The 26,509-nt window shown below is 45.9% G+C and overlaps 1 protein-coding gene across 3 annotated transcripts in view; it reads right to left on the bottom strand.

The window, feature by feature from the left end:
* The window catches only part of TMEM260 (transmembrane protein 260), a 34,951-nt gene extending 13,846 nt beyond the window's left edge, over nt 1-21,105 (bottom strand). Inside the window, exons 1-4 of one of the 3 annotated variants that reach the window (XM_056346643.1) lie at nt 20,953-21,105; nt 15,565-15,596; nt 14,655-14,806; nt 1,158-1,335 (exon numbers count right to left, since the gene is read on the bottom strand). In XM_056346643.1, coding sequence (XP_056202618.1) covers nt 1,158-1,335; nt 14,655-14,806; nt 15,565-15,596; nt 20,953-21,070 — 480 coding nt within the window. In that variant the 5' untranslated portion in view covers nt 21,071-21,105. Of the gene's footprint in view, nt 1-1,157; nt 1,336-14,654; nt 14,807-15,564; nt 15,597-18,175; nt 19,692-20,952 lie in introns of those variants that run through there. The other 2 variants (XM_056346644.1, XM_056346645.1) reach the window with 2 other exon arrangements.
* Nucleotides 21,106-26,509: the final 5,404 nt, after the last annotated feature.

Genomic DNA, 26,509 nt, shown 5'->3' with positions numbered 1-26,509 from the left:
CTCAGAAAAACATTTGTGGGCTTTAGAGCTGCCTTGCAGGACTCAGAACCTCAGTAATTTTTGAAGTATAATGATGAACTCCAAGCACACCCCTGAAGATGTTTGCATGACCATCTGATTTATGAAAAACATGGTGAGCTTGCTGTTCGCAGCCTGGCTTCTTCAAGGTGTGGGATGCTAGACACCCAAAAAACACTGACACAAGCTCCTTAACTGCTTCTGAAAATCCCATTGGAAATCTGGCACATGAAACATGGGAGCAGGTTGGAAAATGCCCAACTCCATCTAGTTCAGGTTGTAGAGATCTTGCGGGAGTACTCATAAAAAAAAAAAATAATCCAATCGTGTAACAAAGTCTCCATAACCACTGATAAAACATGTTATTTGAGAACTCACAAAGCTGAGTAAACTACTACTGTGGACTCCTGAAATTCTAGCCTAGACTGATAAAAATCCTTTTATTCACCCAATTTACACGAGTCACAGCAGGCAAGTCTGTCAGAGGAGAAGAGATCAGCTGTTCAGGCAAACAAAAGTAGAAAGAACAAGACTGCTGAGTAAAAAGATCATTTGGCTGCCTCGTCTGTTCATAAAGTAGAGAATATAGCATGAAATTTAAAATCTCGTATTAAGAATGCCATTATTTTAGGGGCACATTTAATTTCCAAAGAAGTGACTGAAAATGTGGTTGTTTCGTTTTTTCAGTAGAAACCTGGGTTTCTGACTAGACAAAGTCTTCTGTAAAATCTATTTACCCCAAAGAAAAGTATCAGTTCTGAAAAGAAAAACTTGAACACCCACAGCCTAGCTTGAGTCTTTGATGCAGAAACCCAAACTTTATGCTAAAACATTAGATGCAAATTATTTTCCTTCTCCTGTTTTCACCCTGTATTAGACAAACCAACCCCAAACCCATCCAACAGGTCCCAACTCAACCATAAAGCGAAGTGGACAGGTTTTTCAATGTTTGACACTTTTGAACATCCAGGTAGGTCAAGGATGGACACCACCCAGAACAGGTGCTAAATCAAGTCCCAAAAATTTGGCCTTATTTAAACAAAACTAAATCAGTACTAGACGAATAAGAAATTAAACAAACGTGACAACTAATTGAAAAAAAAATTAAAGGACTATTCACTTTGCTTGAGATGTTTTACCTTTGATCTCTCTTTTGCAGTGGATGCCTCCTCAAAATGGGCGGTGAGAGCCATCAGCAGCCCCACAAACAGATTGTTTAAGCTGAAAACCTCCGCCGCGATGGACCACTGCCATGTTAGACGAGAAAATGAAAACACCCCCGCAGCAAGGATTCCTCCAGCGTACGAGCCAGAAAGCCTGCAAACACAGATAACATGAAATCTTCTTTTCCAACAAAAAAGCCTACTTTATTGTCCTTCTTTTTTATTTTTTTTTAAACATACTGTAGCAGCAGAAATGATGACTTCCACCCAGCACCCTGCCAAAACATTATATGGTTAATATCTTCCTAATAATTTCTTCACAGAGAATTGCAATTAGGAAGAGCAGGCATTAGCCAGCCCGTCTATTTGCAAGCCACCCAACACCAAACAGTCGGCGGCTTCTCGCAAGTGCCATGAAAACTTCCAGTCCTGAATTTGGTTCAGAAATCCCGCTGAGCAGGTCATGGTACACCAAGCCAGAGAGTCACACCTCTAACGGGATAGTCTCTGCTGGAGGAGACGCTAGCAAGGGTGCAGCCTTCGATTCATCAAGGTGCTGAATAAAGAGTGGATTAGAGCTATTCAGGATGGACAGCATCAGCAGAGCTTTCCTGGGGGGGTGCTTAGTGGCTTGGGGGTGGGTGAGGATTGCAGGGCCTGTGGTCCCAGCAGGGAGAGGTGCCCATCAGGGTCAGGAGTGGGGAGAATGGGTGTCAGCTTTGGGCAGTGGGAGGGAGCAGAGGAAGTGGGTAAAGCACCCATCGTTGGGATGGCTGCAAGCCCAAAAGCCTGGCACCTCTGTGGCTCCCAGATGGGATTATGGCACGCGCATGCCCCAATTTGGCTGGATGCTGCAGCCTGCGCAGGGAGCCCACGAGGTGGGATTTAGCCCAGGAAACCTATTACACCTGTTCTGCAGGAGTGGCTCTTCCAACCCAGTCACATTGAGGGCAGCTCTGGCTCTGCCAATTTGGAAGGTCTTCCCTTCGGGAAGTCACCCTGAATAGATGCTGGGTAGAGCACCACAACCGGTTCAATTAAGCCTTATCCAAAGACAGAAATAGGTGCAGCTATGGTCAAAGTCCCTCTCCAGAAATTCACCACCCCACTGTAAGACTAAGCCAGGCGCTATCACAAATTGCTCCACCCCAGGTACGCACACTTCCATTCACTCCTAACACTTCCAGCAGGTTTAAACCAAAAATTACAAGCTAGCCAACTTCTTCAAGCTACACATGTAATTTGCTCCTAAATACTGGCCATATCCTCCAGCACAGCCAAAGTCCACAGGTGGCTTGTTCTGCCCATCAGGGATCAGGGAGTGGACATCCACATAGGACTTGCTGATCAGGTTCCTCACGTAACTCTGAGATAAATGGCAAGCAAGGAAACAAAACCTACAGCCCCTATGAACAGAGATGAGAGCTGCTGGCACAGCACTGCCTCATGAGGGCTCCTCTCCTTGGTCATGCTTTCTTTCCACCGTCCCCAAATGACCTCAGTACAGCCAACCTATTTCTGTAGATGTCAAAGAAGGACTTGTGCAGTCAGAACAGGAATTTTTAATCCATTAAAAATAGGAAGCAGGGTTCATGGGGAGGAGAAGACTGGGATGAGGGCTTGGGTCTCTATTCCTCCTCCTGCAACCGACATGGGACATCCTGGGTGGTCTGGAACAAGCTACTTTGCTGCTGTTGCCCCTGGTATCTGCAAAATAGGACTAATGATTTTTATCTCCTTTGTAAAGCACTTTGAGAGCTGCAGGAGGCAGCTGGAGGGAGAGATGGCAGTTCAGGTGACTCTGGGGAAAAAGAACTAAACTGTCAAGTGTCTGAGGACAGAATGAGACAAGCACAGGGTGACACAGAGCTTCAGCATCAAGACTGTAGGAAAGGGTCTTGAAAAATGAATGGAAGGAAAAAAAAAAAAAAAAGTCTGAAAATTCCTAATTGACAGCAGGTAGAAGTGTTTCAGACCAAATCTGTGTCTGCAAAGTACCCGATACGCTTTTGAAGAAAGCTGACATGGAACCTTTTCTGTAGGATATCAGGCAAACTACCAGTACCTGCTGCTGTGCTCACTAACACATGCCACCATGGCGGACTCTTCCAATGTTTAAACTTCACTGCAGTTCAACTCAGGTCTGGGTCTTTGGCATGAAACTCTCCAAGGCAAGACCTGTCACCTACTGCTGTAGCGTAACGTTTCAAAATCACACAATTGCGTACAGGAAGGCATTCCCAGGCATGAATGCTGCTCCATCAGTTCTGCAACCAAGCCAGCCCAGCAGCCCTGAGTCCATCTTCTCCAAGGGAGAGGTGGGACACACACGACTTGTGCTCTCCTCCTCCCTGCTACTAGAAAGATGTGACACCCGAATAGAAAAAGGAAAGATGCAATGGAGTTTGCAGGAACTGAGTCAGGAGCAGTTTCTGCTCCTACAGATACCAGGAAAGGGCAGCAGGGCCACGTGTATTTAAAAAACTAGAGATCTCCCAACGCACAAACCCCACTACACAGCATCCCTAAGTTTTGACTACACCTTTTAAACAGCACAAACCTTTAGTTATAAAGAAAAAACTTCATAAATCCCTTTGAAATTCTTGCGGGGAAATAAGGTAAAAGAAGGTAAAACAACCTGCCCAAAAACCTTCGGATGAAAAGCAGCATTTTAGGCAAATGTCCCCATCGTTTACCAATTCTCCTTGTCTTTCCCAGAAAAGACTTGAGCGTATCATTAGTTCAAATGAGATGAAAGAAATCCTGTCCTCTTGATAAAAAGTCTGAAACCTGCAATTCAAGTTTTATGAAATGAGGCTTAAGCAAAAGCTACTCAACCCAAAGCTTAAAGACTTATCCCAGCTATGTGGGACAGAGGACACCTCTGCTCACCGAGCAGTGCAGGGTCAGGATCCAGCACTAAGCACATTCCACAGATCTGTTTGTCAACAGAGCCGGTGTTGCCTTTAGTTTCCTGCGAAACTCGTGGGAAAGCCAGGCTGCTAAGCTCACTTTGCAAAGGCATGTTGTGTTGCATGGAGCACTAAGCTCCTACAAGTATACTAGATGCTAAAAAAACAAATGGAAATGTGTTGCATTCTCGAAGAACATCAGGATAGTAGCTTTGAGAAATGCAAGTTGGAGACCAAAAGTTTTTTGCAGATCCTGTTACCAGCAATGGAAATGATGGATTTACAAGTCTGCCAATTCAGAAGGAAAGGCTCTTGGAAGAGGAAGCGATCCCAGCAAGTATATCCAGATGAGGATGAAGACCACCTGGCAGAAAAAAACCCATGTCCAGCAGGTCCAGCCAAAGCAATGGTTCATGGTGCAAAGTAGCGCCAGCAGGACAAGCAGAAATGAATCCCCTGCAGCTATGTTAGCATGATGCTGAGGCCAAATTAAATCAATCCCGCCTTGCAGCTGGACTAACATGGTTGTACAGCTCATTTTGATCGACACAAAGTTCTCCATGCACCACTGCACTCTGCCATTTGGTAGCCTCTTGGACTTCTCCAGCATGGAGTGACACTGTGCTGCATCTCTCTTGCTTTAGCACCAAGATGGCCCCAAAGGCACACACTGTTCAAGGAGGTGGCAAAGCAACTCAGGCATGGACAGCGCAGGTCTGCCACCTACAACACTCTGGACTAAACAATTTCAAGGTGGGAAAGACATTGGTTTTGTTTAGTCAGGTAAGGCAGAAAAAGATGAAAGAATGGAAAAGACACAAAGACGAGAGTAAAACAGAGATGGGAAGAATTTACAGAACAAAGGGATGGGGCAGAGCTCTGGACCTGACGTCAAGAAGCTTGAAGCCAAGAAACAGGATTAAAGGATCTGCAAAGGAGGACAGTGCAATCTACAACTGAAGATGTTGTTGGTGACATTTTGCACAAGGAAGCAGGACATTAGGAAACCATAAGATAACAGCTGCTTTAATTACAAGCGTAGACAGCATTGTTGTGGTTAAGGCGGAGTATGTTGTGGAAGGAGGTTAAACAAGAGGTAAAGGAGACTTCCCATAACTGCAGCAAAAACTCAACAACCCAATTACCAATGTTAAAACAAGAGAGGGAACAAGGGCAGGAAGGCATCTGTTGTGTGGAAGGTGAGAAGGGGGTTCCTCATGGTACGCAGACAGATGCCTCACCAAAATCAAACAGCAGGTCTGACACAGACATTGCAAATAATTCCTGCAGTGAAGCCTTGCTGGACAAGAAGCAAGAACACAGCCTCCGGTCTCTGCCACCCAGCCTGGAGACCCACGCTCTTCCATATCCATTGGCTGGAGTCTTGCAGGTGAACTGTGGTCAGTTGAGTTTTTTAGTTGTTTAACACTGTCTCTCTTTTTGACAGCACAACTGGGCTCCAGAGCAGAGAGCAGCAGAGATTTATCCTCACTTGACTTCTATTCATGCTTCTGTCTTTGAACACATTTTTCAAATACAGTTGAGGTGCTACAAAAACAAGGCAAAACACCATGACAGCTGGATCCTCCACCAGTCTCATGCAAAAGCAACATCTAGGAGGGCTTTTTCCCATTGCTTCTGGGGAGCAGGGAGGGTAGCTTCCTGCTCCCCCAAAGCCAGCATGTTTCCCCCAGTCTTTGGAACTGGTATGAGAAAGAAGAGACAACTGGAACAAGACGATCAAGGGGTTGCTGATAGCGAAGCCACAGCAATGGTAATAACCATCCAGTGTTCATCGGTCAACACAGTGCAGGCATAAAGCTACCTTGCAGCAACACCCTCAAGAAGAGAGGCTTTACAAAGAGCAAAACGTGGGCAAAACCCTGCTATAAGGCTCTGTCCAGTGGCGGGGGTGGATCCTAGCCTCCGGCTAGTTAGGGACTATCTGTTGGAAAAGACTGGCCACCTAGAAGAAAGCATTCAGAGGAGTGATACTCTGCCATTGGAACAGCCTCAGCACACAGAAAACACTCATGAAAGAAGAAAAGATTTGCAGCCAATGCAACAGTGGGAAAGTCTTCCTAACTTCTCCCAGGGGCGTTACAGCTACCACTGCCAGGCCCACTTCGAGAAGGATGGAAGCACCGAGCTTGAATAAAAGCTGCCTTCCAGGCCTGTTTATCTTACGTGGAGCAAAAGCCAAGGGAACAGCTTGCACTTTGATTTTGAAAAATACGGAGTTTGGGGCAAGACACGGAGCACTTTATCAAGACAAAGCAAGTGGAAAGAAGGTCCCTTCCTGTCAGTCAACCAACTATAACCTTCTCAACATGGGCAGAAATCAACATCATCTGAAAACACACTCAGAAGGGATACAAACAGCAAAGGAGAGGTCACACAGTCCTTTGTGAGAAATATTTTCCCATGGCACCTCTAAACAAAAATGGAAAAAGACTAAAAAATAATAAAATTATTATTTTTTTTTTCCTTTTCAGGCACCCAAGTGAAAGAATGTGCAGCCAGGCCTCAGCTCCAAGGACACAAGCAGTAGAAACTTGCTTTGATCAGGAGTATTTTAGCTGCAGGTTTTTATTAAGAGTTTGCAGGAACAACCCCGAAAACTGAGATCAGGTATTTTAATCTGTTTCAGCAGTTAAGAGTTTTTTAGCTTCTCATTTGTTGGCAGTCACTAAAACATGTCAATTTGTGACTTAAAATTTAGCTTCTCCTCTAAGTTTGGTAAAACTTTCTAAGCCAAGAGCATGGGTTACATCGATACGCATTTAACAAAGAACTCAATCGGCATTTTTACTTTTTCTTTAGAAAATAGCAGCAGACATTTGGTATTTAATAATTTGTAAAACCTGATTATATAGCTGGTATAAAGCTATATATGGATGGGAATTGGAATTTAATTAAAATGTTTTCATTAAATGCAATCTTCAGTGCACTGGATTCATAAAGAAGACAAGTAAGATAATTGGAACATTTTATATATGAAGCTCATGTATCAAACACTGGAAACACCTATCTGTACCTAGTGAAATAAGCTGATTATTTCTGCCTCCTGTTCCCTCCAAAACTTTGCAGGTAGCAGATCTTAGCCTAATATCCAGGTTTGTTTTTTTTTAGTCAGCGGAATAAGAAAAAGACTCTCCTGCTTTTTAAAATCTCCGTCAATAAACTATTTAATAGATTATTTTTTTAAAATTTCAGACTCTCCCTACACCTGCAGATGATGACCTTGACGTCAGCACTTCCCTGTACACTTGCCCAGGCGCCAGGTACATCACCAGCAACTTCTGCCTCTGCAATGCTGGGACATCGCTTCGCAGTAGCAAAGGTATATCCCTCCAATGTATTTTTATTTCATGGTATAACAGACTACTGCATTAAAGATTTAGCATTTTGAATTTAACATAAGAGGTTTCACTTGTCTGATTTATAAACATCATCGTCGTCCCCCCCAATTTATTTTGATGTACGTTATAAAGAATGGGACTTAGAAGACTCAACAACCAAGCTTTCCACAGATAAATTTTAATTGTGCATGTGCACTGGGGATGAAATAAAAGTATTTAAAAATAAAACACAAATAAAACCCCAAACATGAGTTTAGGACCCAAGTAATAATTATCCCCCCAAACCCCAATCCCTCTGGGTTTGCCTGCCTCTTAGTCACAAACACTCGATGGACAAAAGGCGGTTTCTCTTGCTCTCAGCGCTGAAGAGCCCGCACAGGTACCACAGGGAATAGCAAAACAGATTTTATTCTTCCTCAAGGACCTGGAGCTGAATAGCCACTTAAGCCCTGCCCGCAGCCTCCGCTCCTGGCGCGGGAGGAGGAGGAGGTAGGAGAGCACGGCTTGGCTCGCCTATCCCGGTTGAGACTTCATGGCCACAAGGAGAGAAAAGAAACCAAGCAACTGGGCTGGACCACCATTAAAAATGCCCCAAACCCCAAAATGGGCACTTTGGTTGTAACTAACTGCTGCCCTTCGCATCAAATGGGACTTCAGCATCACGCAACTTCAGTGTTCCCAGAGAGCTGTGATTTCTCAGGCTAGGAGCAGGCAGGCAGCATCCTCACCACCCAACACATGCACTGACCACCACTTCTACTCGATACACCCTCACACCCAGCTAGGGACTGCTACCATTTATTTACCTCTTTTCACCCCACTTTTAATTATTTTATCAAAATAGCACAAGTTGAAGAGGGGATGGTCCAGTCTGGTTAAGGAGCAGTGAGGGTTTTGGCTAAGGGGAGCTGGCCTTTGTGCCCTCTTGCATATGTTCTCCTGGACTGGACATGCCCAGTAAGGACACCACCTCTCTAGGGTAATATTAACTCTTTACCTGTCCCCTTGGTAAATATGGGCCTGTGAATGTCACCACCACGTGTAAAAGGCGTCTTGCGTGCCATCCCTTGTGTCCTGGGGCCATGCCACCTTGGCTCCTCTTGCTGGGAGGATCAAGTTGCCCCTGAGGCAAGATGCCCCGGGATGGGAGCAGGGACCTTGGTGGGAAGAGCGACCCAACAGGGCTCATCAGGGGAGCAAGGAATGGGACTTCCCGACCTCAAACCTCATGCGCTTCTGGATGCCTACCACCACGCTGGAGCAGAGCCTGCCTGCAGCAGCACCTTCCCAAGAAAGTTTGGCAATTAAATCCAACGCCTCCATGCCAAGCTATTCCACAGCAGTTCAACGAGTGAAACAACTCATGACAGATCGATTAAATGCATATGTGGCTGCGCTGCTTTAATAAATACCACCTTGTACTCCCAACTTTCTAAATAGCAAGTTGTAAAAACTGAGCTTCCAGCCATTGAAAATGAGAATTTCTCTCCTGGTGTCTTTGCAAGCAGAAAGGGTACCTTAGTTAGACCCATTATTTGAGTCGCAATCCTTAGAAAATAGATGCACCTTTATCCCAGGCGCCTGTAATAACCGGTGCCTATTTCCACCAGCCAAAAAAAAAACCCCAACCCTCAGTAGGAACCGACTTTAGCTATTTAAATGTTTTATAAGTTTTTTTTTTTTGTAATTGCAGAAACTTTTCCTAATCTGACATTTGTTAAAACCCCTTATTAGAAATTATGCAGCTGCAGAAAAAAAAAAAAAAAAAAGAAAGAAAAAAATAGAATAAAATATGAAATAAAATAAAAATGAGCTGGCTTCACAATTACCAAGTCAGCCCATGCAGCCCTTCGCTATTGTACGGAGTGGCATAAACCCCCCGGCGGCCTATCAGCTCCCTGGCAGGCAGGGGGCTGCGCTATTCAAAGCGAGAGATACAAGCTGCAGGGCAAAAACCTGGCAGCTCCCATCTGACCCCCCAATCCCCGGCTGGTGACAGCTCCAAGCTCCATGGCAAATTAGCCCTTCTCACATTACAATTGCAGGAGACAGATTCCATTAGCGGTATCTGAAATTGAGTGGAGAGCTGCTCCGTTATCAGACTTGACTCATAAGCGCCGCTATTAATCAGAGCTATGATAGCATTTATATATTTCAAGCTATCTGCCGCCGCTGTGATATTCTGCTACAAAGGGTTGATGGGACTTAGGGAAGGGAACAATGGAGCTTTCTGGGAAAAGCAGAGTAAATCAAGAAAGTCTGTGACTTCCGCACATTCTGAAGGGATTGCGGTTTACATAAATTTTCTCCCAATTGGAGATTGAGCTCTTCCTCATCTTACACATGGGATTTAGTTGTCACTCAATGGTAACAGCTGTGAAAAGGTGAAGCGGCCCACCGCTCAGAATATTGCCTCCGCTTTTAAAGCAATTAACCCATGAACAGGAGGATACCTGGTGATATCAAAGGGATTAAGCCAGGCAGTGCATTATTAACATTTCCTTGAACTAATTCTAACTCTGACTAGCTGTCAAAAAAGACTCTTCAGTCTTAAAAAAAAAAAAAAAAAAAGGAAAAAAAAGAAGAGTTTTTTTGCCCTTCTTCCCCCACCCCTCCACCCCCCGCCTTCAAAACAGAGCAGAGTTATTGCAGCCTAATGTGTCTACTTTAGAGCAAAATGCAAATGAACAGATTTGGTAATGTCGTCAAACAGACTGAACTCACTGCTGGTTTATTACAGAGACACAGGGGAAAAAAAATTACATCTCTCTCTCTATGTATATATATATCTAAAGATCAATTAGCCACGGTAGATACTCTTCTACAAGCAAATGAATGCTTGAGTACCCTTCCTCCTCTCCCCCCCTAAAACTTCCCAACTAAGTGTTACTAAGCACAGCTGCTTTTGAAACAGCCAAGATCTTCAAGCTGTGCTACAACGGCTATAATCTACAATAATCTGCAATCTGGAAAAATCCAAATGCCCTGTAAGGAGATTCCTCCTTCCCCAAAGCCCAACATTTTCATTTCCCGCAGTGGCTGTGTGGGCACTGGCATGCCGGGCAGGAGCGCTCCTCTCTCATCCCTCCATCTGCCCCAAAAAGGGGTTAAAGCAGGGACGACTCCTGCTCCAGCACACCCAGTACCCCAGGGACACGGAGTATTTCCCCACCTGTTGCAGGCAGCAGGCAACTTTTCCCAGCACCCATTAATTTTAAGGGAGCATCAGCCATGAGGGCCCCCGGAGATGGCCATGAAGGTGACCCAGCCTCCTGGTGCTCCAACGCTCCCGGTCCTTCCAGGGACCTTCCTATGAGAGCTGCAAGACCCACATCACTGCAGCAAGAAACCTCAGAGCCGTCAGAATGGTCAAGTGCCATTTCCAAAACATTTTGATGATTTCAAAATGATCAAATAATTTTGGTGATTTCATTACATGACATGCCTAATGCTCCTTTTTGTTGGCAGTGACAGAAGAGTTGGCTCCAGTTTTCATATACTTCCAGAGTGTGTTGCTTGGAAGGTTTGGGGGGCAGGAGATACATATATATATTAAAAAAAATATAAAATATATATATAAATATACATGTATTAACTCAAAACTTAACATGACACCCAGTACAGCAAACCAAAGAGGTGTGAACTGCTTAATTCAGTGCAACATTTCCCCCATTTTCAAAAACCCCATGTGCAACTTGGCCAGAATAAAGCCGGCAAAAAACTTACCAGGAGTACTTGGGCAATGACTCCTTCTACTCTGCTACTGCCCCTGCACTAAATTAGTTTTGCATATTTAGGTACAGCAAAACAGCCAAGCTACAAAAGGTATATGCTGGAAAAAAAAAAAAAAAAAAAAAAAGCACTTAAAGCAGGGGAAAGCATCCCGTTTCTCTTTACAACAGGGAATGCAAAGAATGCATCGTCTGTGCAGAGAAAATGACACTTTGGCAATCACATTATAAGAAGATAATTGGTTTACTTTGTGAACGTGCTATGCTTTGCCTCCCACAGTAAAACAAATAAATAGTTGTTTAAAGCAACAATCCTATAGCCGCACTTGCTGCGTCCTGAAAACATAAAGCAGCTCCCCCCTCTTTCAAAGCAAAGATGAATTATTTGCCTCAGTTATAAGCAGTCCAAGAAAACTCTTTGTAAATGCCATTTTACGATAATTACAAGCAATTTATTAAGACTGTGGAGGGGGAAAAAACCCCCACCAAATTTGAAAACTAATTCAAAGGAGTAAACCGCGCGTTCGGCGATAGTCTGGATTACTGACAAAAGGGCTTTTTGCATCAGTGAGGTTCGACATAACTTTCTTTTGAGAAGCACAATCCAGGCTTAAAAAATAAAATAAAATAATGAATAATACAATATAATAAAATGAATAAACGAACAGGGTTGCTTCATATTGACCCCAGTGGTGCCGGCACGGAGCATCCCGCCAGCCATCACCTGGCAGAGGAGAAATCTGTTTAAGGAATAAATTTGATCCTAATCCCACACACGCTGTAACATCCCAAACACCACCCACCCACAGAGGGAACCGCGACTCTTTCCTTAAGCAGTAAAGGAAATCATCTGGACCTGCCACAGAATAAACTCAGGAAATGCCTCTTAAACAAAAAAAAGTGTCAATGGGGAAAAAAACATAAGGGAGAGATTTACTGTACGGAGATGCTGGGAGGCACAGAAAAAACCCTGCAAGGGTAAACAGCAACGCTGCCCGGCTGGTGGGGAGAAAAGAAAGGTTTTAGAGGTTAAGTTCAGGTCAGACAACAAATGAAATTGTAACAACCCAACTGACATTGTATAATGTCTTCTTCCACTCGATCAATAGGGCAGCGTCAGCCCCATTACCATAGAGATGGCTTCCTCCCCGCTGAAGGGTGGCTATTGTTTGAGGAGAGAGATTTGCCACTTGAACCATGTTGCTCCCGAAGGATGTGTACTTCATCAATTATTTGTATTCCTAACATCTACATATTTTCATATTAACATCCACATTTCGTGCAGCAAGAGGAGCAGGTGCTTATTTTTCCTCTGGTACCTCGCAGGGGTCACCCTATCAGCTCAATTTTAATTAAAACACAAAAATGCGGGAAGATTTGATAGACCGGTTTAGATCCTTTGTGAGTACGGACAAGCCCCGTTAAAACCAAAGCGCATCGTCTTCAGATAGTTACAGCCTTTGCGCAGAAGGTGCCAGCAAACACTTCCCAAAAGGAGTTTGTTTTTTTTTTCAGAAGTAGATGGAAATAGGAAGGAATTTTTTTTTTTAAAAAAAATTAACATCGTAAAAAAATAAATAAATTTTAAGGTGCTTATAAGGAAAAATAAACCATAGTAATTTGGACATCAAACTGACCCACAATACCTTACAATTAATTTAAAAAAAAATAAAAATCAATTGCTGCTAGGCTAAATAATTGATCCTGTCAGTGCCGAGCATCTATGAAATGATTTTCTGTAAGTCCTAATAGTTTCTATCATCTCTCGGTTCCAGGTCTTCCGTTCTTTCATGCAAGTTTTAAATTTGACAGAAGCAACCTCTTGCAAATCCCATTAGACAACAACAAAAAGAATTAAACCTCTAGAAGTGTAAAAATAATTCCCAAATTTAGCCTGTCATTTCTCTCCTGTATTCTTATTTCTCTAAAGCGACGTTCCCACGATTTCATACGCGCAAAACAGGCACGGAAGGAACTGCCACACTGCAGTTAAAACTAAAAAGCAGGGCAGATCTTCACAGTAATGGTAATAACAGCAATAACTGTAATTAAAAAAAAATAAAATTGGAACTCAATATTCAAAACCTGTAGCAACTCCTTGCAGGAGTTTTTCATATAATCAAAGCAAGTTGTGCTCTGACGCTGCGCGTGGCACTGTGCACGGGAGGGCAGCGCCGCTTCCAGTCCCCCAAATAAGCTGTAAAATACAGGATATTCAATTAAATAGCGCCAACTTAATTACATGTATTACCTAACAGTAAAAGCCATCACCTTAAATGCCTGTAGAAATATTTAGGAATTACTTAAGTGATTCCAGTAAGTCTGCTTTGGAGCTGATGCACTGCTACGTGAAAGGGGATGTGCAAAAAGCAACTCCTCTCCAGCAGAGGAAGATGCACCCAGACAGACGGGCCCCACAGAGCAAAGTTTAAGTGAGCTCAGGACTCTCGGGCTGTGCAGGACCTGACCCCCTCCCCCCCGCCTATTTATTCCTGCTTTTATTTCTAGGTTGCTCTCACTCTCTGGGAAGGTTTCCCCAAGGGGCGATGCAGCTCTGGGAAGGTTTCCCCAAGGGGCGATGCAGCTCTGGGAATGGGTGGGAGAGAAGGGCTTTTGTCAAAATAATCGCGGCAAGGAAGTGCCCCATCTCATCCCAAAGCACCCCGATACCATTTCAGATTTCACTGTTTGCAGCCTCAAAACGTGCCCTATTTTCCCTGCAAAAGAACATCAGAAATTGTTTGTACGGGTTGCGATAATCCTCTCAAATATGGGTCAGGCTGAGGTTAAGAGCAGCCAGAACTTGCACATCAAAGACGAGCAGAGTTAACAAAACCCCCGACCACGTGTGCATCCCAATTGTTCTCTTTTCTCCCAAGGTTAGAGGTCTGGAGAAAACGGATGGGCTCCAGCCGGTGTCCCCCCCCCCCCAGACGGCAGCACCTATGCCAGGGGAAGGCGGCCAGCACCGATGCTCACCCTGGTCCTTGGGTACCACCGGCAGGCAACTGCCCATCCGCCTCCGCCGGGAGCTGCAATTAAACCTAGTTCACGGTTTCCCGATAGGTGAAGCTCATCCTGTTAATTTAAACAGACCATCTGCATCTTTCGAGAACGACAAACTTCATTAGTTCTGGTTAGTTAAACCGAGCGGTGATTTGTGATAATGAGCCTGAACAACCTGTCACGTCTGTGTAAGGGAAAGGGCGCACTTTTTATTATTACTATTATTATTATTTAACAGAAAGAAAGAAAAAATAAAAGAGGAACCTTTTGTGCAGGAAAGAAGGTCAAATTCAGATTAAACCGCTGTTAGGTTAATCAGAGGAACTAATTACAGCTGGAAAGGGAGAAACGCTAGCCCGAAGGCCAGAGGGGAACAGAGGGAGCCTTTGGAAATGTCCCGAGCCAACAGGGATGCGCCCTGCCAGCATCACGCCAACGAAAAAACACCCCCAAGGACTTTACCTGAAAACCGTGTAAAAAAGCAAAGAGGCGGCAGCTGCTCCCAACAAGCCGCAGAGGAGATTGACCCGGTAGGCGGGGGAGCCGATGGGCAGCAGCCCCGTCGCCACTTTGGCCAGCAGCGTGAACAAGGGGTAGCCAGGAGGGTGGGCGACCTACGGACAGATCGATACGGGGCTTGAAAAGGGGTGAAATTCTATGAAATCAAAAGGAGAGCAGGCACGCCGGGGTCCAGCGGCAGGAGCCGGGGGATCTCCCAGCGGCGCCGCTCCCCAACTCATCCTTTCCTACCGACTGGAACTCTGCAAATATTTTTTCCTTAGTGGATTTGGCTCCACGCCTCGCCCATGATAATGAGGCGGCGAGAAAAGGAGGTGCCACGTTTCATTAGCGTGCCTTAAAGGGCTCCTTGTTTGGGTTCACAGTATATTAGGGTCATTCAAAAGGCTGTTGTGTGGTGTTTTTTTTCTTTTTTCTTTTTTTTTTTTTGATAAAAACAGCAGCTTCTCAACTATTTTATTGGTTAGCAAGTTGAAAGACCACACTGCTATCGGATTACCACCGCACTGACAGTCCTAAGGTCTTGCCTAAAGGGATCATGCACCATAATAAAGTTTATTAAATAATAAAACTTATTAAAATTGTTAACCCGATTTATTTTATTCTCCCCAGCTTATACAAAATTTGGGTTGATAATAAGCCAGCTACTGTATATACAGTAAAGCCTTTGCTTTATAATTTAGTTTAATTGGATTTAAAACTTGAAGTAAATTGTCGCGTGCTGTACTTATAAGTTAGTAAAAACTGTGGTTTGAAAATAAATTAATCTACTTTACTCCATGCTTAATTAAACTTCCTTAATTCCTAAAACTGTTAATGAGAGCATTGATTAAACAATAAAACTAATACTTACTCCAAGCTCATATGCGGCTGTGATCAGCTCCCCTGTGAAAAAATAATGTAAAACCAATAATTACTATTAGGAAATGACACTCCTCCAAAGTTTTCAAAATCCAAATGCTTGCATTGGGGTTTTGCATTAATTTGACTGGATAAAACTGTAAATCTGTAGAGATTTAACAGCATGAAATTTTCTAAGAATATTTTCTCCCTCTGATGTCATTGCACAAAATATCTTTTGTATGTTTTCGCGAGACTTTTATGAACAGATAAGTGAAAGTATAGGTAGGCGCGAGTAAAGAATGGACAGAAACATTAAAAATGCAGACATCTGTGCGTGTGCATTTTTAATTTAAAACCAATCGATTGGATAACTTTCAAGCCCTACAGTTTGCAACGCTTAAGCTGCATTGTCTCTTAAACAACCTGGTTGCCTCTCATTAAAATAACAACCACAGCTTTATAGTTTTAAAGGGAAAATATAACCACCGGTCGTGCAAATCTGCATCCATCTATTTGGGAATGCTGCTCTCCCTTGACGTTAAAGCAATTCTTGCAGCATCTGCTTCACAAGTAACTCTTTTACCTGTCAGTGAACGCTGCATCCAGCAGCCGCTCCCATTGAAACACCATTTAGGTTTTGCATTTCCTTTGTATTTTACGCCAGGACAAATCACTGCCACAAAAGGATCCACGTTAATGTAACAGTTAATAATATTTCGCCCTGTTAGAGCGCTTGACACTGAAGCATTTCGCAACGCTCCTGAATGGTGTCTATTAAATATATTCAATAGGCACAACACATTCAGGGACGAACCAAGGAGCAACAAAATTAAAAGTTACGCCTGGTTTTCCTTCTTTCCCTCAACTTTTCTGATCCAGTTTTGCAGAGTCTGGTCTTACTGGTCCTTGCCAAGTGCCAAGGTCATGGTAGCTTTGTCCTATCATTAGAAGGCAAAGACGTAAAACGAAGGGCGCTGTTGGCTTTAAATGCTGAATTAACAATATTTCAAATTTTGCACGTTATTACAACCTTACTATCCAACGCAAAAGAGGAGGATTGTACAAATGGCACCTTTAAATATTGACATTATGGTAAACAATGTATTTTAAAAGGAAGATGCAAGTCAACCCACTTCTGCTGTAAAATCACAGCTATCGCCCTGCACGATGCCCAGGGGACAGCCCTGCGGCTTTCTGCACAAAAGCCTCTCAGATGTGGATTTTACGGCACTTACAAATGCCAGCTATTTTTATCGCTACTCTTTTTTAGGCAAATTTCATCCTATTGCAAGACAGCCCTGAAAAAGCAGATGCAATAGGAAAACCATCCATCCCAAACTGAGCCTTTTAGTGTTCAGCAGCTCCAATGTTTCCAGGGCACAGTGAGGCTGGGAAGCAAGTGATCCCCCTGCACGCAGCCAAAGATGCTGCTAATAAAGAAACCCGAAATTCGGCATTGCTGGGGTTCCCCAGCGCCCCAGCATGTGCTACTCTGTGCAGCGGCTGACGGTGGATGCCCATTGCATCACGGGGATGCTGCTCCCGAGCCAGGCATGGCTTCACCTTCACTCCAGTCCTTCTGGGATACAGCAATGTGTGTACTTCAAACGACTGAAGATTAAGTTCATGCACATTGCTACGATATTGGTTCATACCACGGGCAAGAATAACCCCAGAGCAATACAAACACAAACCAACCACAAAGCTCAAAAAAACCAAACCCAAAACCGCTGACCCAACAAAAAAATCCCTGGTGGATACCACTGCCAAGCTTTGAAAGCCAGCAGCACAACTTTGCCTTGTAAGAATGGAGGGAAAAAAAATAAGAAAACCTGCCAAAATAAGCTCCCAGGCTGCAGGCCTTTTGAACTCCACTGGGAAAACCAAAAGGAGCACGTAACTTTAATCACTTCAGGTAGGGTAAATTCTCCACCTCCCACCCACATACCTGAGCATCACTTACAGCCTCTATGGACTACGTCAGTATGGAGTACTACTATTAAATGACAAAACACAGAGAGGAAGACTACAGCAGACACAAACTTGCTTTCAAAGTATTTCTCAGGAGAGAAAACGACCTGCGGCATCTTCAGACACCAGCTGAAATTGAAGAGTTTATTCCTGCATAATCTTGGCGTAAATATGTTTCTGGCTGTCTGGCTTGACTCTCCAGTAAAGGTGTTCAGGCAAGGGGCCCAGCGCTGCCTGAAAACCGATTTATCCCCAGCAAGGTTGGGAGCTGATGTCTGAAACATCAGAGGGAAAGTTTGGGGTTTTTCTTTTAACTTGAGTTTATTTGATCCCTTTTTAAGCTGTTTTAACATCTGTGGAGGTTTCCGAATTAGAATTCATTCTCTCGTTCTTTATTATAACGCTAAGTAACACAAGAAAGCTCCCAATGAAAATACCTATTGCCTTTTACATTTTCGGATTACTGCAAACTTCAGGAACAATTAAAAATATACAGATAGCTTTAAAAAAAGAATAAATAAAATAATAGGCTCCCTGCCTGAAAGCAGATACAGCAAATCCTTAAGCAGCTCTTTACTCACACAAGTAGCTTCAGTGCTTTTGATGGCACAAGTTTGAGCTCTGTGCTCAGGCACGGGCAAGTTAATCACCTTGAGCGGGGCCGTGCAGAGACCTTCCAGGGGACTCCAGCCAGGCGGCAGTGCTAAAGCATCCCATGGGCTGCTGGGGCCATGGGAAGCCAGGGGAATGACCCCAAAAAGTCTTAACACAGCACGATGGGGTGGCTGCTGACTGGGATGGGCACGAAAGGGCAGCAGGGATGAGCCCATCTCTGTTCAGCTCCAGTAAACACACGCAACTCTGGCAGCAGATTTAGAAGAAAATGCAAAAATAAAGTAAATTTAAAAAATAGGAGAGGCAGAGAGTAAGGTCATAGTGCTAGCTGGGGGACACTGTCCTGACAGATTTCCTCCAATACAATAAAGTACCCAGTCTCCCTGTCCGGCCTTTCCTGGGGCACCTCTCTGCTGCCCCGTTTGCAGCTCACAGCCACTCAGTGTCCTGATACCTCTGACAATAGTTATTAGCAGAGGAGCAATGCACACTGCACTTGTGTATGTGCATTTCTATACACACAGCTGCTGTGTTAGGAAGAACCAGGGTGCCTTTGGAAATTAGGGAAAGAACAATCCCCCTCCTGCCTCCAAAATGGGATAAAATAACCACAATAACCCAGCACAGTGAGGTGAACCCATGCTTGTGCTGCTGGGCCATTCGCTGCATCTACCAGGATAATTCACATCAAGCAAGGTACGAATCCCAACATTGATTCATCACCTCATCAGGAGAGCCTGCATCCCACTCCGTAAAGGGTGCTAATGGTTATTTACATCCCGGAGGCAAAACCCAAGCTCAAGTACAATTAAAAACCAGGTTTCTGAAGCTTCGTGAAGTATGAACAGCTTGGAGCACAGGCACCCTGCACAGTCATAGGCACGTGTTTCCCATCAGGGAGTACTTTAAAAGACAAAATGGTAGTAATTGTAAATATATCGATCATGTATTAACTGATAGAACCAGAAGAAGCAAAGCCAGCCCTTTCACAGACTGGGGAGCAGATGCACAAGCTGTCAGGGCGCACACTGGCCAGCCTAGCCAGGGCACGCTTGCACCCCTCATCTGCAGCATGGGGTGCAAGCTCTATGGAGGTGGTGTTTAAAAAGAAATCCTTTTAATACAGCTCTGACAACAGGGTCCCTCTGATCCAAACACGGGAACAGGGAAAACGGACAACACAAGGTTGCACCTCTGGGAGCCAGCTAACCAGGATGAGCTTGGTATAATGCAAATACAGCTCCCTCCTGTTATCTTCAAATCAAATAACCCTCACTCGGATCACTGCCCAACTTTACATTTGTGTGCAAAGAGCCACACTGAGTACGTACATGCTGCCTTACACCTAGCTAGACAAAATCATCCTGCTTTTACCAAGTAGCACCGTATTCCGTGTAACTCTAAACAAAAACTAAGAGCAAACTTTAAGGAGATGTAGTCAAAATAGATATTTCTCTCTCCACACATACTGAAGCTGTAAAATACCTGCATACATTAAAAGCACATTTATCTATAAGGAATTAGATCCAAAGCCAGCGATGGCCAAGAGGCACTGTTAAACAGGCCCACTCAACGCCCTTCTGAGATACAAAGGAAGGAAAGTACGCTGGGTACCTACTCCACAAAAAAAAACAAACAAACAAACAAAAAAAAAAAACCAAAAAAACATACCCCGAGAAAATCCAAGCCCTCCTATCTGCAAATCACAGCTGTACACATGCTGCAAAAGCAAGACATTTTTAAAGACCAGATAAAACCAGGAAAACCACAGAAGGACCCAAGAGGAGAATTTTGTCTTGCCTGCTGGGATTGGCAGTGTGAAACACAAAACATTGGATAGTTTGACACTGCTGAGCTGCCCTTCCAGACAGGCTGATCCAGAGATTTTACTGCTGCACTGGCTGTGTGGCTGCACAGGCCAGAGAGTGCAATGGTCTGAGCAGCAATACCACATCTGGCTGGACAGCACATCTGCCTTCTGACACCACCAGCCATCTCCCAGGGCCCCCAACTAAACCCTTCGCCGAAAGGCTCAAACACAGGCAAACTATTTACTGCAAAGCAAACAGGCTGGGGAGAGGATCAGGCCAACATGGGGTGACCAGCCCCAAGGGGGAACCAGCCACATGGACCCCAAGGGGACAAGCTGCAAGGTGTGACTGCGATGCAGCAGGCTCAGTGGGGTGAGCACCCAACGAGGGGAATGACAACGCCCCAGCCCCGAGGGTGTGCACCCCAATACAGGGTGTCCACAATGCACCAGTCTGTGGGGCAAGTGCCCCCATGGAGGATCAAACGCACCAGCCCCAAAGGGGTGAGCACCCACCAGTGACTGCAAGGCACCAGCGCCTATGGGGGGCTTCAACCCTGCGGGGTGAGCAGCCCTCTGGGGTGACAGCAATGCACCAGCCCCTATGAGGTGAGCAACCATAAGGGGTGACTGCAACCATACAGGGTGACAGCAATGCACCAGCCCTTCTGAGGTGACAGCAATGCACCAGGCCCTCTGGGGTGACAGCAATGCACCAGGCCCTCTGGGGTGAGCAACGCTATGGGGTGACAGCAGCCTCTACGGGGTGACAGCGACGCACCAGCCCCCATGGGATGAGCATCCTTATATAGGGAACTGCAATGAGCCTGTAAGGGCACAACCCCCCGCCCCCGAAGGGTGACCGCGATGCACCAGCCCCCACGGGCCCAGGGTCCCTACGGTGCCGCCTCCCCGGTGGGGTGACTCCAAACCCCGGCCCCACTGGGCGCCCCGCCGCCCCTCCCCCGCTCGCGGGCGGGCTGGCGGCGCTGGGTACATTACCCGCATCCCCGCCAGGCAGGGCGGGCGGCAGCGTGACCGTGTAGAGAGCCGCCACGGCAGCACCCAGCGCCCCGGCAACTCCGCCCGCCCCGGCCCCGATCCCGGCCCCCGCTCCCATGTGCGCCGCCGCGCCCGCGCTTCCGGGTTCAACACCGAGGGGCGGCCGGGCTGTGCCACTCCACCGCCTCGCGGGGGGAGCAGCCCCGCCCCGCCCGCCTCCCCGCTCCCCTCGGGGCCGCCTCCCGGGCCCTCCCGTCATCAGCTGCGCTCCGATAGGGAATAGGCAGGGCTGAGGCCCCGTGGGGCGAGTCAGCGCGGTCTCCCGCCCTCTTGCTCTTCCTCGCCCCTCCCGGCCGAGAGGAGTTGGTGTAGCCGGAGAGGGCGGGGCGGAGGAGCGTGGCCCGGGGTGAGGGCGGCCGGGCGGGACCACCGCGCGGGGCGGGGCGGGGCGAAATCACCGCGGAGCCGGCGCGGCGTGGGGGGAGCGCTCGGGGGCGTCGCCTCAGCGGGACCTGTCGCCACGGCCACCCGGTCCCCGGCGGTGTTGGTGGCCGAGCAGGACCCCCGCCCTGTCCCGGGCCGGGCGCGCTGAAGAGGGGACACGGTGGTGCTGGCCGCGCAGGGAGGGGACGGTGCCGTGGTGCCCGTGGGCCACAGGCCGGGCCTGGGCCGGGGCCGGGGCCTGGGCTGGGCCCGAGGCCTTCTGACCCACCAACTTTATAATGTATTTTCCCTGTCCCGCGCCCAGCCCAGCTCGGCGCCTCCTGCCCGCCGCTCTCGGCCCCGCGGGGCCAGACCAGCGGCTGCTGCAGCGGGGGCCCGGGGGGCGGTGGCTGGCTGGGGTGCAAGGCCCCAGGCCGTGGGCTGCGGCGCCGCGCTCCGACTGCCTCATAGCCTCACGGAGCCCTGTGGCACCGCGCAGATAATGAAGACTTACACCCAGAACGGGGTGGCACGAGATGCTGGTGAGGAAAAGGATTGAAGGTGTCAGCGTAAAGAATATTAAAAGCAGTGATTCCTGCTGCGGGAGTGGTTAAGGAAGGCAAATAGCATCCTGAGACCTATCGATAGAAGACTAAAACACATCCATGGAAATCATTATGGGATTGTACAAAAGAGCAGTGAGGCCATACCTGGAGAATTGAGACAGATTAAAGAGAGGCTTTTGAATACAAATGAAAAAGGTATAGAAGAGGGTAACGAGGATAATAAACAGCCTTATGGATTAGATCTAAGTGGAGACGTTGGAAAATTAGGTTTGCATTTATTAAAAAAAAGAACAGGATTAAGGGTTGACACGACTGAAAAACTGCACATTGTGTTCTGGGGACTGGAGAAGCTGGTGCCGAAGGGCCTTTTTGAAACAGCTGGCACAAAACCCCCAAAAGGGCACAAGCTGAAACCAAGAAAGGTATTAAGGAATTCAGGGAAGGTCTTTGTACCCGCTCCAGCCAGTAGGTACAGCAAAAGAAGCTGATGTTGCAACTCACTCAGAAGTTAATTGGGTTGCTTTAAGAAACTGGTATTTGAGGGTATAAACAGCAGCTGAATAACAGCTGGGGCAACGTGGCTGCCTTCCATCCAGAAGGCAACCGCTTGGCTCTGTGGTGACCAAGTGAGTTTCAATATACTCAACTTGTTGGCAGGTTTCTGCCGTTATTGGCTGAGGTTCATCAGGGAGAAGAAAAAGATATGTTGCAATCCTCCGCCAGCCATTGTCACTATGGTAATGAGAGGGGTCATTGTTCCCGCACCCGTTGGGGCTGCTAAAATGTAATTTTAACAGCGAAGTGTGCAGTCAATGTGTGAAAGCAGGCTGGTGGCGAGGCTTTTTATCCCAAGCGCGGCTTTTTTCTTCGTGGTATTTTTCTTTCTTTGTATTTAACTTGGAAAAGGCATCCAAAGACAAATGTTAACTGTGACTGATTACAATTATATTGATGGGGGAGGTAGCAATTTAAAAGCAAATATCGAAATGTGGAAGAATGGCTGGTAATAATATGGTAAGGACAAACTGTTCTTTAATTGTCCTGCAAGTTGTTTTATATCTTTGTCATGTAGAAACTGGAACTTTTAGGGTGCCAGTGACATAGTACTTTGCGGTAATATGGCAGGGCCGGCTCACAACAGCCTTTATCTTACTGAATAACTACCACCGTTTCAAAGGCCAGGATTATAAGCACACTTTTTGTCGGCAGAGACGCTTTGGAGAGTGCATTTACATTTTTCTTCTGTAAGCAGAAGTCATGAGATTTGACTCCCCCTTCTTCACCAGGCATGACCCAGGGGTCTGACCAAGACAAGAAGGACATGCGGATCCTCTTTTTTTTGTTTTATCAGAGCTGGGCAGATAATATTCGACTGTTTTCACTCATGCTCTGTAAATTGAGAGTTGTCCAATCTCAAAGTTAGAATCGCCTCGCCTCAGAGAATGCCCAGTGACTCTCTGGGCTTTATCAAAGCCTTGAGGGTGGGTTCAACAGCAATAAAAAAAAATTATTGCTTAGAAAAAAACCCACACTAGGGCAAGTGGAAAGCATTTGAAAGATGGCCTTGTCCTACACATATCTACTTATTTTTAAAATATCTCTGGAACTTGTAGCACGAGAGCATACTCTAGTGGCAACTGAGCAAAGAAAGTGCTCGTGGTTTGTGCAGTGTCTTGACGGTGAGACACCTCCCACCTTTCAACAGGAGGCTTATTCTTTCCTCTCTCCTCTGGCTCCACGCTCCGCGCTCAGCCGGACAGGAAATACCCAAGGCAGGCAGAGAAAATAAACAAGAACTTCTAAAGTAATTTTAAATACACAGCTTGAGAACGTATCTCCCCAAAATGGCTGTGTACTTAGACAGTTGTCTTTTTACCAGGCTCTATTGCAGATTTTCTCCTGAGAGACACAGTTTAGAGGAGGCAGGAGATAGGAAAAGAGAGAATAATACTTAAAGCAAACTCTGTTCACCCATGGCAGTGTCATTACAAACTTGAATGAGCACAGTTATTGCAAATAAATAAAAACAATAGACCAGAACCAGTTTTACATAAGAAAATACTGAAATACTGTTCAATTAGTCCTAAGCTTTAGTTAAACCTTTTCTTTTGCCCATCAGGTGATAAGGTTAATACCGAAAGCACTCAACTGCTGTACTTGTGTAACAACAGTCAGCATCCATTTAATGAACTTTACATGTATACACATTTAGCAAAGCTTCAATATTGTCAGCACTGGGCTGGTGCAGAATTTTAATGGCAAAGTAGCCAGCCCAGTCTTCATCATAAATGATATCCCTGTGTAAGGAAAGCAGATCGTCATGGGGACCATTAACAATACAAATGAGCACCACTTCTATATTTAAATAAGAACTTTGGCAGTATTTCCACTGATGATATGTGCCTGCCTGCAAAGCACGGAAAGGAAGCACTACTTTTATTTGTTCTTAAGTGGCCTGAATCAGCTGCATTTTATGACTTCTTGGGGTTGGTTTTTTGGGGGGGGATGGGGGAGACCAGGCTCATATCATACGTTTATAGCAACATGACTGCAGTTGCTAGCGCAGAGAGAACTTCCAAGTGGAATAAAAACACACTTGTCCAGCAAGTGTCTCTCCGTCCCTGGTCATAGGGCTCTCACTGTCCCATTCTGCAAGTGCACATGTTCAGTATGCTCAGTATTGTTGAAGTGAGCAGCAGTGGCCTCTGGCTGGACCCAGCTGGGCTGTGAGTGTGGCCCAGGATGGGCTGGGAGAATGTGAGGGGCTCAGATCTGTGGGGAAACAGACTTGGTTCCACCACTCACAGGACAGCTTGCTCATTATTTCAAAAAGCAGTTTCGTTTTTCCCCTAAGTAAGAAAATAGGCTGAGTTAATTTCCCCGTGCAGACCTTGTTTCCCACGATTTTGCAACTTTGTAAGGCAGGCTTTATCGTCTTGCAGACCTCCAGTCCCTGCCTCTGCCAGTCTTAGCAGCCTTCCAGCTGGTTTTCTGACACACTGAGCTGTCACAGGTCCCATTCATCTCAACTGGTTTTCCCAGAACTCTGACAATCAGCTCTATGTTTTCACACCTGATTTCCTTGAACTGATATTATTTATTTACCCGCATGCCTTACTGGCAGACTGCACAGGGACTCCACAATCGTGTTGACCACGTTCTCATGAGTGCAGCTGATGCACCACATGAGGGCCCCATTCCCTTCAACCCCAGACCGCTGAATTACTCTGAGATTAGTATTTTCGAGAAGGGAACACTTTTTAGCACTGCAAAACACACTGAAATGCTTTTCATCCTTCTTTTAATTACAGGTGTAGGACATCAATTGCCATCTTGTGATTTGGTGGCCAAACTCACAGCCTGGCCCAAGAAATGCCCAAGCACAGCAAGTAGCTGAAGACCTGCAACAGCAAGCGGTGCTTCAGGGGTCTCCTGTGGTTCAAACTCTCCTTTCTTCACCTATGTTTGTGGTTCCAGTGAAACTCAGCAGGTAACTCATTTAAGTAAGAATTTTTCACATTACATCCAGTCCTGTCTGTTTCATTCCCATTTATTATTTTTGATCATTTTGTACCATCTGAGGGTCATGCTGAAGAAATATGCAGAAAGGATGAGTGTCAAGCAGAACAAGAATTGCACTCTCCAAAATCACTCTCTTTACCTGGCTTTACCAGTGTCTTCCTACCTGACCCTGCTGTATCTTCATTGTGTTCTTGTGTTGAACAAATCCCTGGTGATGCTACTGGTGGTTAAGCTACCATAGGTTATGTTTTATTCTAGTTGGAAATTGATGGAACTCCAGAGTCAGGTCAAAAATCTGTGTTCTCCCAAAAGGTTGTTGTATTAGTCTCATTATGGTATGATTACAGTAGGAGGCTTTTCTCCTCCAAGCTGTTCTACAGAGATGAGTTTACTGACCAGGACTGTGATGTGTTTATGTGGCCAAAATCAACTTGTGAAGATGCAGGTAGTGTAGAATAGCAGGAGAGAAAGTGATGTAAGATGCATTTCAGCCAAGGACTCCCATCTTTTCATCAGTAGACTGCGCCACAAAGAGGAGTTTCATGTCCCATCGCCGGGCATGTGCCTCCTAGGAGGAAGGCAGAGAAAAGCATTATATATAGGCAGGGCTAGGACTGTGCTTATAACCAGTCTCTGGAGGCGTATAGCCTGGCCTGCTCCTACGGTTGCAAGTTAGATCTGTTGCAGCTTTGAACTCCGGAGAGACAATGCTGCTAAACCTTCATGAGAAGGGGCTTGCAAGGAACTCCTGTTTTCCCCATATACAAGCAGCCCTGCTGATTTGAGGTCTGTTAGGGATGTGTCAGTATGCAGGACATGCCATTTCTGGGATAGCTGATGTTACCTGGAGACCTTTTCTGTAATAAATCCAAATTTTGGAGAGGGGAGAGATGGAGGGTTAGCCCATGGACAGGATTTTGAGTTTGTTAGGCTGAGTGGACTGGTTTGCTTTTCCTAAGCTTACTAGGGGAAGATGTCTTACTCAGGCCTCTTAGTCCTTGCTCCAGTGGGTGGCAGTCCTAGAGACTGTATTTTTATTACACAGG

Source organism: Falco biarmicus, chromosome 7, assembly GCF_023638135.1.
Source record: "Falco biarmicus isolate bFalBia1 chromosome 7, bFalBia1.pri, whole genome shotgun sequence".
Taxonomy (NCBI): Eukaryota; Metazoa; Chordata; class Aves; order Falconiformes; family Falconidae; genus Falco; species Falco biarmicus.
This window is presented reverse-complemented; position numbering and strand designations above follow the sequence as displayed.